This window comes from Oncorhynchus clarkii, chromosome 30 (assembly GCF_045791955.1).
Source record: "Oncorhynchus clarkii lewisi isolate Uvic-CL-2024 chromosome 30, UVic_Ocla_1.0, whole genome shotgun sequence".
NCBI lineage: Eukaryota > Metazoa > Chordata > Actinopteri > Salmoniformes > Salmonidae > Oncorhynchus > Oncorhynchus clarkii.
The window spans coordinates 25,000,518-25,015,161 of NC_092176.1; the positions used below are offsets into that span (position 1 = coordinate 25,000,518).

The 14,644-nt window shown below is 43.2% G+C and overlaps 1 protein-coding gene across 2 annotated transcripts in view; it reads right to left on the reverse strand.

The window, feature by feature from the left end:
- The window catches only part of LOC139389597 (polypeptide N-acetylgalactosaminyltransferase 9), a 135,475-nt gene that overhangs the window by 91,343 nt on the left and 29,488 nt on the right, over positions 1-14,644 (reverse strand). For both annotated transcript variants that reach the window (XM_071136438.1, XM_071136437.1), the window contains exon 3: positions 1,419-1,585. In XM_071136438.1, the coding sequence (XP_070992539.1) occupies positions 1,419-1,585 (167 nt within the window). The remainder of the gene's footprint in view (positions 1-1,418; positions 1,586-14,644) is intronic.

Here is a 14,644-nt window from a genome sequence, read left to right on the forward strand (position 1 = left end):
ATACCCCTTTCTTTCCTATAGATTTGAATTCCAACAGGCTCCTTAAACCGTTTACATCTAATACTATGTGAGCTGGAACAATGAATGAATGTTTGGGACTGTTGCTGTATGGTATACACAGCTAGACTAAACCCTGATCAGGTAGAACATGCATTTAGCTCCCCCGCCCGCCCAGCTATGGCTAAGGAGCAACCCTGAAAATAAACCTCTCAGCAACCAATAAATGTCCCAGCTAAAGGATGTGTGTCAGAGAGACAAGAAAAACATGTTCCCTGTGTGTGACTCATTATGCCACTGTGCTGTGCCTCAAGTAGCCAAGCCTGCATGTTAATATTCTAATGTCACTGGAGAGAACAGCTTCTACATGTGCACGCACACATAACCTTCACCAATCACAACCATTAAACAATGGGGTATTCAGAGAGGGGGGAGTAAGTGGGTTGGTATTTTGACGCAGCGGCTGCCATTTGTGCCTACCTCGTTTGGTTTAAATGGTTGCCTATTGCCTCTATGGGGACACTAGGCATGTGCCAATGTTGACTCTTGGTCCTCTATCAAGATGTTATTTATGCGCCTCCTCTCTGCGCCAGCCTGGGGGATGCTGGGACTAAGCCCAACTCCATGCCAAGTGATGGAGGGCCAAGTGTCGGTTGGAATCTAGTTCATTGTCTCTGTCCACTGAAACAGGCAGGCTTCTGGGAGTCGGGGCTGTGCGGGGCTGGCTGCCATGGGGCGTGCAGGTGTGTGGAAGCAACCAAAACCTCACGCAGACCAAATCACAATGGAGATTTTTTTCTGGTTATTTTTAAACTCACTAACAGTGTTCAATAGCACACCCCTGAGGGTTCTTCATCCCTCTCTCACCCGCTCTATATGTTTCCCTCGTTCATTCTCCTCTCTTCTCTGAACACATACACACATATACAGACAGACAGACAGACAGACAGACAGACAGACAGACAGACTCACTCACTCACTCACTCACTCACTCACTCACTCCCACTTAAATTGGACATGTATTTATTGTTAAGAAACTAGTTTGTTTTATAAGGGAATTGACACCTCTGGCACTTTTCCCACACACAAACAGATGCAATTCTTTGTTTGTGACACCACCCTCCACTTTTAAAGAGACAAACATGAATTGGAGAAGCAATGTTTGTGGAGCAATAAGCCAAAACAAAATGCAGTAACACAGGGATTGTGGTTCTTCTAATGAAATGTTGGAAACAATCTAGTAGAATCTTCTGGTTTTGCTTGCTCTTTAAGATCTAGGTCAGCAGACAGTAGCAGCACTGAGACAATTGCTGATGATAAAAGGGATATATAAATTCAATTGATTGATTGATTGAGTACAGCCACAAGGAATGAACAGTTAGATGGTTATACTGAAGAAGCATCGAGACTAGAAGTCTTACCACTGTCGCTGTTGTCGTCCACCAGGATGATCTCCTTGAGAAGGTGTGCAGGGGTGTGGTTGACCACGCTGTGGACGGACCGCAAGATGACCGACAAGGCCTCGTTCACAAAGATGAACACCACTGAGATCTGAGGGAGGTCCTCTGGGTAGGTCAACTGCTTGCACCTGTAATGAAACAAATCAGACCGTTTTAGAATTATGGAACACAATTCAGGATTTGGAGAGTGAAAAGGTCAAAGTGAGCTGCCTTCTTTCATTTGAATAAACCAAGTTTTGTTTGGATGTTCTAAACATTAATTGTATGAGACAGAATATGTTGAAATGCAAAATGTATGAAGAGTTGTGTACGTACTGTATGCTCAGTGAATGAATGTTATTTTATATTGTTGTCCCCAGAAGCGTAACACGGTCCCAAACCATTTTCTGACAAAGCAAAGTAGGAGAAATAGGAACACATATCTTTCTTGTGAGGGTTGTGGCAAGGGAAAGCTGCAGCCTGGCTGTAAATGGAAGAAGCAGCGCTGTCCTGGCTAGCTCACTCTCTCTGTCTCTGTCTCTCTGTCTCTCTCTCTGTGTCTCAATTAAATTCAAGGGCTTTATTGGCATGGGACACATATGTAAACATTGCCAAAGCAAGTGAAGTAGATAATAATCAAAAGGGAAATAAACAATAAAAATGAACAGAAAGCATTACACTCACAAAAGTTCCAAAATAATAAAGATATTTCAAATGTCATTATGTGCAAATAGTTAAAGTACAAAAGGGAAAATAAATTAACAAATCTCTCTTTCTCTCTCTCTCTCTCTCTCTCTCTCTCTCTCTCTCTCTCCCTCTCTCCCATTTCAGAAATTAAGAGTAAACATTACACTCACAAAAGTAAAATAATAATATAGACATTTCAAAGGTTATATTATTGGCTATGTACAGTGTTGTAACTATAGTTGAAATACGAAAGGAAAAATAAATAAACAGATAAATATAGGTTGTATTTATAATGGTGTTTGTGCTCCACTGGTTGCCCTTTTCTCATGACAACATGTCACAAATCTTGCTGCTGTGATGGCACATTGTAGTATTTGTGTTGTTTCACCCAAAAGAAGGACTCCATCAAGATTGGATTTTTTTTTCAAATTCTTTGTGGGTCTGTGTAATCTGAGGGAAATATGTGTCTCTAACATGATCACACATTTGGCAGGAGGTTAGAAAGTGCAGCTCACTTTCCACCTCATTTTGTGGGCAGTGGGCACATACTGTAGCCTGTCTTCTCTTGAGAGCCAGGTCTGCCTATGACAGAGCCTCTCTCGATAGCAAGGCCATGCTCAATGAGTCTGTACATAGTCAAAGCTTTTCTTAATTCAATTTTGAGTCAGTCACAGTGGTCAGGTATTCTGCTACAGTGTATTCTCGGTTTACTGCAAAATAACATTCTAGTTTGCTATTTTTTGTTGATTCATTACAATGTGTAAAGTTATTATCTTTTTGTTTTTTCATGGCTTGAGAATCGCTTCCTTTTACTTGGTTGTAGAATTTAATTGCTCTTTTCTGGATTTTGATCATTATCGGGAATCGTCCTAATTCGGCTCTGCATGCATTATTTGGTGTCTCTTTCTCTCTTTCCAGTCTCCACAGCCAACAGTCCCTCTCTCTCTCTTTCTCTCACTCTCTTGCTCTCTCTGTCTCCAGTCTCCACAGCCAACAGTCCCTCTTTTTCTCGCTCTCTCTTTCTACCAGTCTCCACAGCCAACACAGTCTCTCTCTCCCTCTCTCTCACTTTCTCTCTCTGTTACAGTGTTGAAACATTGTGGAAATAGTTAAAGTACAAAAAGGAAAATAAATAAACATAAATATGGGTTGTATTTACAATGGTGTTTGTTATTCACTGGATACCCTTTTCTTGTGGCAACAGGTCACAAATCTTGCTGCTGGGATGGCACACTGCAGTATTTCACCCAATATATATGGGAGTTTATCAAAATTGGATTTGTTTTCAAATTCTTTGTGGGTATGAGTCTCTAACATGGTCATACGTTTGGCAGGAGGTTATGAAGTGCAGTAAACAGTAACAGGAGACATTTGACTTCAGACTCTAGTAGGGTGAGGCCGGGTGCTGCAGACTGTTCCAGTGCCCTCGCCAATTCGTTCATATAAAGTGCATTTGAAAAGTATTCAGAACCATAGAACCATTTTTTCCACATTTTGTTATGTTGTAGCCTTATTCTAAAATGGATTCAATTTTTTTCTTCTCATCAATCAACACACAATACCCCATAATGACAAAGTAAAAACAGGTTTTTAGGAATTTTTGCAAATGTATAAAGAAATAAATACTGAAATATCACATTCAGACCCTTTACTCTGTACATTGTTGAAACATATTTGGCAGTGATTACAGCCTCGAGTCTTCTCGAGTATGACGCTACAAGCTTGGCACACCAGTATTTGGGGAGTTTCTCTCATTCTTCTTTGAAGATCCTCTCAAGCTCTGTCAGGTTGGATGGGAAGCGTCGCTGCACAGCTATTTTCAGGTCTCTCCAGAGATGTTTGATTGAGTTCGAATCAAGGCTCTGGCTGGGCCACTCAAGGACATTCAGAGACTTGTCCCGAAGCCACTCCTGCGATGTTTATTTATTTATTTATTTTTTAATTTTTTTATTTCACCTTTATTTAACCAGGTAGGCTAGTTGAGAACAAATTCTCATTTGCAACTGCGACCTGGCCAAGATAAAGCAAAGCAGTTCGACACATACAACAACACAGTTACACATGGAATAAACAAACATACAGTCAATAATACAGTAGAAAAAGTCTATATACAGTATGTACAAATGCAGTAGGATAAGGGAGGCAAGGCAATAAATAGGCCATGGTGGCGAAGTAATTACAATATAGCAATTAAACACTGGAATGGTAGATGTGCAGAAGATGAATGTGTGAGTAGAGATACTGGGGTGCAAAGGAGCAAGATTAATTAATAAATACAGTATGGGGATGAGGTAGTTGGGTGGGCTATTTACAGGTGCAGTGATCTGTGAGCTGCTCTGACAGCTGGTGCATAAAGCTAGTGAGGGAGATATGAGTCTCCAGCCTCAGTGTTTTTTGCAGTTCATTCCAGTCATTGGCAACAGAGAACTGGAAGGAAAGGCGGCCAAAGGAAGAATTGGCTTTGGGGGTGACCAGTGAGATATACCTGCTGGAGCGTGTGCTATGGGTGGGTGCTGTTTGGTGACCAGTGAGCTGAGATAAGGCGGTGCTTTACCTAGCAGAGACTTGTAGATGACCTGGAGCCAGTGGATTTGGCGACGAGTTTGAAGCAAGGGCCAGCCAACGAGAGCGTACAGGTCACAGTGGTGGGTTGTATATGGGGCTTTGGTGACAAAACAGATGGCACTCTGTTGGAATCTATTTTGTAAATGACGTCGCCGAAGTCGAGGATTGGTAGGATGGTCAGTTTTACGAGGGTATGTTTGGCAGCATGAGTGAAGGATGCTTTGTTGCGAAATAGGAAGACGATTCTGGATTTCATTTTGGATTAGAGATGCTTAATGTGAGTCTGGAAGGCATTGAAGCTCGTCTGGAGGTTAGTTAAAACTTCTTGACCATACTTGAGACGCAGACGTCTCAAGTATGCCCCTGGAAATGCAAATGCACTACGCTAAATGCTAAATGTACTCGTTACAACTCAATCTTTGATCAAAATTCACAAGCAGGGTATTGAATTAAAGCTACACTCGTTGTGAACCTAGCCAGCAAGTCAGATTTTTAAAATGCTTTTCTGCGAAAGCATGAGAAGCTATTATCTGATAGCATGCACCCCCCAAAATGCCAGCACGACACGTAAACAACAGATTTTGCGGTAGCCGGCGCTACCCAAAACGCAGAAATAAAATATAAAACATTCATTACCTTTGACGAGCTTCTTTCTTGGCACTCCTATATGCCCCATAAACATCACTATTGGGTCTTTTTTTCGTTTAAATCGGTCCATATATACCCAAAATAGCTTTGTATGGAAGCTGTGTCATTCAGAAAAAAACATCGTTTTTAAACGCTGCGTAATTTTTTAAAATTAAAAAAGTCGACGATAAACTTTCACAAAACACTTCGAAATCCTTTTGTAATCCAACTTTAGGTATTAGTAAACGTTTATAATCTATCAAAATGATTACAGGGCGATGTATTTTCAATAGGTCTTCACTTGCAAAACAATGGCTGATAATGTCTTCATCAACTACATCCGGGTGAAGACTGGGAAAATGGATGCCAGATAGATGGATTTTCCAACAATTAATTCAATTGAAAATGACGACAATGGCGACATCGTGTGGAATTTGTATGAATTGCAGGCAGGTCGATATTAAATTCTGTTCTCTTTTAACAACACGTGGAAGTGACTTATGGAAATTATTTTTAGCTTTCAGAGAGCAGTTTTTCTTGCGTTTTTCAATGAAACACACGATCTGTTACAGTCACAGCCGTGATTTAACCAGTTTTATAAACTTCAGAGTGTTTTCTATCCACACATACTAATCATATGCATATACTATATTCCTGGCATGAGTAGCAGGACGCTGAAAAGTTGCGCGATTTTTAACAGAATTTTCGAAAAAGGAGGGGGTAGAAGTAAGAGGTTTTTAACACAGTGTCCAAAGAAGGGCCAGAGGTATACAGAATGGTGTCGTCTGCGTAGAGGTGGATCAGAGAATCACCCGCAGCAAGAGCGACGTCATTGATGTACACAGAGAAGAGTCTGCCCGAGAATTGAACCCTGTGGCACCCCCATAGAGACTACAAGAGGTCGGACACACTGAACTCTATCAGAGAAGTAGTTGGTGAACCAGGCGAGGCAATCATTTGAGAAACCAAGGCTGTTGAGTCTGCCGATAAGAATGTTGTGATTGACAGAGTCGAAAGCCTTGCCCAGGTCTATGAATATGGCTGCACAGTAATGTCTCTTATTGATGGAAGTTATGATATCGTTTAGGACCTTGAGCGTGGCTGAGGTGCACCCATGACCAGCTCTGAAAACAGATTGCATAGGGGAGATGGTACGGTGGGATTCGAAATGGTCGGTAATCTGTTTGTTAACTTGGCTTTCGAAGACCATAGAAAGGCAGGATAGGATAGATATAGGTGTGTAGCAGTTTTGGTCTAGAGTGTCTCCCCCTTTGAAGAGGGGGATGACCGCAGCAGCTTTCCAATCTTTGGGAATCTCAGACGATACGAAAGAGAGGTTGAACAGGATAGTAATAGGGGTTGCAACCAGATAATTTTAGAAAGAGAGTGTCCAGATTGTTTAGCCCGGCTGATTCATAGGGGTCCAGATTTTGCAGCTCTTTCAGAACATCAGCTATCTGGATTTGGGTGAAGGAGAAATGGGGGAGGCTTGGGCGAGTTGCTGTGGGGGGTGGAGGGCTGTTGATCGGGTAGGGGATGTCTTGGCTGTTGTGTTTGTGTTTTTTGCCAATTTTAACCGCACACTTGTCTGTGTACATGGATTCTATAATGTTGTATGTTTTTACTCCAACACCACTTTTTTTTCAATTTGTATAGCAGACCCTCATACCAAATTGAGTCAAAAGCTTTTTTTAAATCAACAAAGCGTGAGAAGACTTTGCCTTTGTTTTGGTTTGATTGTTTGTCAATTAGGGTGTGCTGGGTGAATACTTGGTCTGTTCTACGGTAATTTTGGTAAGTACATTTTCACTGAGGAAATGTACGAGTCTGTTGTTAATAATAATGCAGTGGATTCTCTCTCCCTCCAGTCTCCACAGCCAACTCTCTCTCTCTCTCTCTCTCTCTCTCTCTCTCTCCAGTGTCCCTCATTCTCTCTTGCTCTCTCTCTTTCTGTCTCTCCCTATCCCTCCTCTCTAACTCCCTCCTTCTCCTCCCCACGCTCTCTCTACAGACCAGGAGCTCAATTGCTCCCACTGATTAGGCCTCACACCAACATCATAGTAACTGGAACTGTGGAGCAGTGATTCAGGTGATTGGAATCCGATTTCATGTTGCCGTTTTAAATGACCCAGTTAATGAAATGAATAGCACACAACCACAGTCATGGTTGCTGCTGTACACAAGCACACAAACAGGCACCAGACAGTAGCACTTTCATTATAGATGCTGTTCATTATCATAGCCGGTTGGACTCCTCCCATTGCATTTACCTAGGGGTTTCACAGTAGCGTCATACTTTCCAGGCATCTAGAGGTAAAGCTGGTCACACTGAAACTGATTCCTATGGCAACCACTGGTACACATGATCATCTTGTAAACCATCCCTCACCAGCATCCTAATTATATTTCAACTGCAAATCTCTTTACGCTTCCCATGCTTGTTATGCTCAACAGTGTGTGTTTTTTCATCTTCTATTTTTCTGGTGTAATCTGGTGATAATGAGGGTACTAGCCATAATGAGATGTTTACATTTTTGAAAATATCTCACGTTTAGTTGAAATTAAATGTTTATGAGGCGGTGTAGGCAGAACCGCATCACAACAACTTGATCCAAACTTAAATTGACTACTAAATATTTTCCCTCTAATGGGCTTATTCATGTTCACTCTCTCTTGCTCTCACAAAGAAAATATTCCTTTAATAACATGTACTCTGCAGTCTACACATTATGCTCATTCAGCCTGGCCTCAGAGCCAAACGAAGCATACTACGCATATTTATCTGCACCTCCAAGACATATAATATGTACTAATGGTCTAGATACTTTAGACAGAAGCAAAAGCAGTGATGTTGGTCGGGGAGGATGGATGTGCATATACCACGACTCCCTATCAATCCAAAGGTTACGTGTTTGAGTCACGCCAGAGACAACTGTAACATTATAGCTAACCCTACCCCTAACCCTTATTCTAACTTTTCATCAATTCTGTTATGCCAAACTTTGTCGTTTTAGTTCTCCTAACATTTAACGTAAATCATCCTAACCTTTGTTGTTAGTTCTCCTAACCACCAATGTAAATTCTCCCCGTAAATTATCCTTTGTTGTTACAACGCAACAAGCAGCGTGGTCTCAGAGACATACGTATAATACTCTACGTCCGCCGGATGATTGTTGTCCTTGATGATCTTTTTGACCTTCCTGTGACATCGGGTACTGTAGGTGTCCTGGAGGGCAGGTAGTTTGCCACTGGTGATGCGTTGTGCAGACCGTGGTACAATTGCCATACCAGGCGGTGATACAGCCCGACTGGATGCTCTCGATTGTGTGTCTGTAAAAGTTTAGGAGTGTTTTAGATGCCAACCCAAATTTCTTCAGCCTCCTGAGGTTGAAGAGGCGCTGCTGCGCCTTCTTCACATCACTGTCTGTGTGAGAGGACCATTACAGTTTGTCTGTGATGTGTATGCCAAGGAACTTAAAACTTTCCACCTTCTCCACTACTGTCCCGTCGATGTGGATAGGGTGCTGCTCCCTCTGCTGTTTCCTGAAGTCCACGGTCATCTCCTTTGTTTTGTTGACGTTGAGCGAGAGGTTATTTTCCTGACACCACACTCTGAGGGCCCTCACCTCCTCCCTTTAGGCCGTCTTGTCGTTGTTGGTAATCAGGCGTACCACTGTAGTTTCGTCTGCAAACTTGATAATGGATTTGGAAGCGTGCATGGCCACACAGTCATGGGTGAACAGGGAGTACAGGAGAGGGCTGTGAAAGCACCATTGTCGGGCCCCAGTGTTGAGGATCAGCGGGGTGGAGATGTTGTTTCCTACCTTCACCACCTGAGTGCGGCCCGTCAGAAAGTCCAAGAGGGCGTTATCGAGACCCAGTGCATAATGACGAGTTCGGAGGGCACTATGTTGATAAATGTTGAGATGTAGTCAATGAACAGCATTTTTACATAGGTATTATTCTTGTCCAGATGGGATAGGGCAGTGTGATGGCGATTGCATCGTCAGTGGACCTATTGGGGCGGAAGGCAAATTGGATTGGGTCTAGGGTATCCGGTAGGGTGGAGGTGATATGGTCCTTGACTAGTCTCTCAAAGCACTTCATGATGACAGAAGTGATTGCAATGGGGCGATAGTAATTTAGTTCAGTTACCTTAGCTTTCTTGGGAACAGGAACAATGGTGGCCATCTTCAAGCATGTGGGGACAACAGACTGGGATAGGGATTGGTTGAATATGTCCATAAACACACCAGCCAGCTGGTCTGTGCATGCTCTGAGGATGCGGCTAGGGATGCCACCTGGGCAAGCAGCCTTGCGAGGGTTAACACATTAAAATGTTTTACTCATGCTGGCCACGGAGAAGGAGAGTCCACAGGCTTTGGTAGCGGGTCATGTCAGTGGCACTGTATTGTCCTCAAAGTGAGCGAAGAAGTTGTTTAATTTGTCTGGGAGCAAGACGTCTGTGTCCGCGACGGGGCTGGTTTTCTTTTTGTAATCCGTAATTTACTGTAGACACTACCACATATGTCTCGTGTTTGAGCCCTTGATTTGCGACTCTACTTTGTCTCTATACTGACGCTTTGCTTGTTTGATTGCCTTGAGGAGGGAACAGCTGCACAGTTTATATTCGGTCGTGTTTCCGGTCGTGTTGCCATGATTAAAAGTGGTGGTTCGCGCTTTCAGTTTTGCGCGAATGCTGCCATCAATTCACGATTTCTGGTTAGGGTAGGTTTTAATGGTCACAGAGGGAAAGACATTTCCGATGCACTTGCTAATAAACTCGCTCACCGAGTCAGCGTATACGTCAATGTTATTGTCTGAGGCTATCCGGAACATATCCACGCGTCCATGTGATCGAAGCAATCTTGAAGTGTGGGAATCTGATTGGTGAGACCAGCGTTATATTGACCTGAGCGCGGGCGTTTCCTGTTTTAGTTTCTGTCTATAGGCTGGGAGCAACAAAATGGAGTCATGGTCAGATTTGCGGAAGGCAGGCTGGGGGAGGGCTTTATATGCATTGCGGAAGTTTGAGTAGCAATGATCCAGAAAGCTACCAGCTCTTATCACGCATTAGATGTGCTGATAGAATTTAGGAAGTATGGTTCTTAGGTTAGCTTTGTTAAAATCCCCAGCTACAATAAATGCAGTCTCAGGATGTATGGTTTCCAGGTTACATACAGTCCCGTAAAGTTCTTTCAGGGCCGACGAGGGATCGGCTTGGGGGGGGGGGGGGGGGGGGATAAACACGGCTGTGACTATAATCGAAGATAATTGTCTTGGAAGATAATGCGGTCGGCATTTGATTGTAAGGAATTCTAGGTCGAGTGAACAAAAGGGCTTGAGTTCCTCTATGTTGTTGTGATTACAGCATGAGTCATTAATCATAAGGCATACACCTCCACCCTTCTTTTAACCAGAGAGATGTTTGTTTCTGTCAGCGAAATGCGTGAAGAAACCAAGTGGCTGTACCGACTCTGACAACACCATAAGCCATGTTTCCATGAAAAATAGATGTTACATTCTCTGATGTCTCTCGGGAAGGCAACTCGTGCCCTAATTTCGTTCACATTGTTATCTAGAGATTGGACATTGGCGAGTAATATGCTTTGAATCGGCGGATGGTGTGCTCGCCTACTGAGTCTGACCAGTATGCTATTGCACGACTAACGTAACATAATATATCATTCAAAATGGAGGGAACAATATATGTATAAAATCCAACAAATTGCCCTGAGACCAGGTTAGCTTATCTGGTGAGTTAACAGGGCATCCTGGCTCTGTGCATTCTGGCATTTGAAGTGCTGACGTTGAAAATCATGAGTTCAGGTGTAGTGACACATAAAAGCGCCGTGCGCACTGAGTCAGGGTTGTGTGCCTAGTGACAGTGGGGTTGTCCGGGAGGGAATGTGTGTATGTGTGTGGCTGCGTGTGTGTGTGCACCAGATGGAACTCAGCATGGCTGCGTTCTGTCCTCTCTACCGATTGAAGCTTGTGGGGATTGTGCAGTCAGTCAGTGCTACCAATGACGTCTCAATGCACCAGAGTCCTGTGTATGTGTGTGTATGTGTGTGTGTGTGTGTGTGTGTGTGTGTGTGTGTGTGTGTGTGTGTGTGTGTGTTTGACTGGAGTGAAATTGACAATGATATGGAGAGGAGAGACTGTCAGGGTGTTAATACATGGTAAATTATACCATTAAATGATCTGATATATCACATTATATTATAGCGTTAAATTAGAATCTGAAGATGTTGTCTAAATAGGTCATACTATAAATCAGGGGTTCCAAACTTTTTTGGGCCGGCGACCGCATTTTGATTTTTAAAAATGCGTGACCCCACCATGTAAAAAAGTGGTGTAATCAAAGGCCAATGTTTTAATTGGGGCTATAACAGTCTATTACAAATCAGTCTGACAGTAGTGTTGACAGTATTTCAATCTGAAGTAAGTATGGTTTGAAGTGGCTGAAATGCATCAGGAAGGTATTGGGAAGTTTAGAAGATCATCAGGCAATAATGTTGTATGATCTTCTGTGTAGAAAAGAACATCATTATTGATGATGTTCTTATTCCCCCAGTCTGATTTAGTGCCTGGTCTTGTCCACTATGTTCTAATGAGGCTTGTGGGTATTGTAGAGGGAAACAGAAGACATACATGCTCTTGAGAGTCTTATCTTTCAGTGATGGGGTCATAATATTTTGTAGCTTAAAACATTAAAAAGATAGAGCGACATTTGTAGGAAGAAAACAGAGACCTCTGTTTTTACAACCGGATCTAGTGGCTGCAGGAGGTTAATGACCTAACCCCACTTCTATAAACCAAGCACATTTAAAAAATGTATTTAAGAGCTTCTCTCGCGACCCCATTTTCAAATCAGGCGACCCATCATGGGGTCCTTCCTTTTCTCTCTCTTCAAGTTTATTTTATTCTCTGTGACAGCTTTTCTACTGCCTCTTTCAATCTGCCATACAGGCATTATAAACACAAGTCATATCTGGCAATGCATAGAGGTGAATCTTTGTGCAATGGTTTTTCTTTAGTGGGGACACAACCACAAGCTGACAACCATACCAAATCAAATGAGGTATGTTTTATATGGGCTTAGTTCGATTTTTCATGGCTAGTTGTTAGCAAGCATATGTTTAATTGTTTCCATAATAATGACAGACAGAAGGAGATGGGGCAATGCACCAGATCACTTCAATTGGCCAAATTCAGTGTCGAGGTTGTTAAGTGATATTGTAGTTCCAATGCCCTAGTTACCGAGTCCAATTTATGCCATCGTTCAACCTTAAATGTGTACCTGTCTGCAGCAACGGGGAGGCTTGTAGGTCCATAACAGGATGAGCGATTGACTCATCTGTTTGTAATGAAACTAAACTCACTGGCAGGCTCTCATAATTTGACCTGGAACGAGCTGTGACAGAAACAGAGCGGCAGATTAAGACTTATTCCCATCACACTCCCTCCTCGGCCTGCGACACTGTGCCGGCCGGCCGGCCCGTCTGGTTTTCACTGCCATGTTATTCGCTATGAAATTTCACATTAACCTGAGATAACCTGTGCTGCACAGGAAATGTGAAAGCAACTCTCCCACCTATAGAAAGTCTGTTCTCAGAAAGACAATTGTTTACCTTGTCATTTCGCTGCCCTGTTGAGGAGATAAACTCAGCTTTCGGGGGAGAAACATAGCTGAAAGCATTTGACTTACCATTGACCACCGCGGTAACCTTGCGATCCCATCCCCAGGTATCAAAGGCTTAAGAAATGAGGTAGCGCATATCCACGTGCCCTTCCTGTTGATTTATAGTCTAGTTATAGTCTCCTAGTCACAGACACTGAAGAAGGACATGCCTTTGGGGAACCAACCACATCTGTTGCATTGCTTTGATAAATGTACCAACATTGATCTCAATGAATACTGGAGCAATCGAATCAAATTGTATTTTGTCACATGCGCTGAATACAACAGGTGTTACAGTGAAATGCTTATTTACAAGCCTTTAACCAACAATGCAGTTTTAAGAAAAATAAGTGTTAAGTAAAAAATAGATAAGTACATTTTTAAAAATAAAAGTAACAATATACAAGGGGTACCGGTACAGAGTCAATGTGCGGGGGCACCGGTTAGTTGAGGTAATTGAGGTAATATGAACATGTTGGTAGAGTTAAAGTCACTATGCATAGACAATAAACAGAACGTAGCAGCAGCGTAAAATAAAGGGGGAGGGGCAATGCAAAAAGTCTGGGTAGTCATTTGATTAGCTGTTCAGGAGTCTTATGGCTTGGGGGTAGAAGCTGTTAAGAAGCCCTTTGGACCTAGACTTGGCCCTCCGGTACTGCTTGCCGTGCGGTTGCAGAGAGAACAGTCTATGACCAGGGTGGCTGGAGTCTTTGACAATTTCTAGGGCCTTCCTCTGACACCGCCTGGTATAGAGGTCCTGGATGGCAGGAAGCTTGGCCCCAGTGATGTACTGGGCCGTACGCACTACCCTCTGCAGTGCCTTCGCAATCGGAGGCTGAGCAGTTGCCATAACAGGCAGTGATGCTCTCGATGGTGCAGCTGTAGAACGTTTTGAGGATCTGAGGACCCATGCCAAATCTTTTCAGTCTCCTAAATAGGCTTTGTCGTGACCTCTTCCAACTGTCTTAGGGTGTTTGGGCCATGATAGTTTGTTGGTGATCTCTCAACCTGCTCCACTACAGCCCCGTCGATGTTAATGCAGGTGTGCTCGGTTCTCCTTTCCCCGTTAATGATGGTGTTGCAGTCGTGCCTGGCCATGCAGTCATGAGCGAACAGGGAGTACAGGAGGGGACAGAGCACACACCCCTGAGGGGCCCCCGTGTTGAGGATCAGCATGGCAAAATCTACCCTTACCACCTGGAAGCGGCATGTCAGGAAGTCCAGGATCCAGTTGCAGATGGAGGTGTTAAGTCCCAGGGTCATTAGCTTAGCGATGATCTTTGAGGGGCCTATGGTGTTGAACGCTGAGCTGTAGTCAATGAATAGCATTCTCACATAGACATCCTTTTGTCTAGGTGGGAAAGGGCAGTGTAGAGTGCAATAGAGATTGCATCATCTGTGGATCTGTTGGATTGGTATGCAAATTGGAGTGGGTCTAGGGTTTCTGGGATAATGGTATTGATGTGAGCCATGACCAGCCTTTCAAAGCACTTCATGGCTACAGATGTGAGTACTAAGGGTCGGTAGCCATTTAGGCAGGTTACCTTAATGTTCTTGGGAACAGGGGCTATGGTGGTCTGCTTGAAACATGTTGGTATTAAAGACTCAGTCACAGACAGGTTGAAAATGTCAGTGAAGACACTTG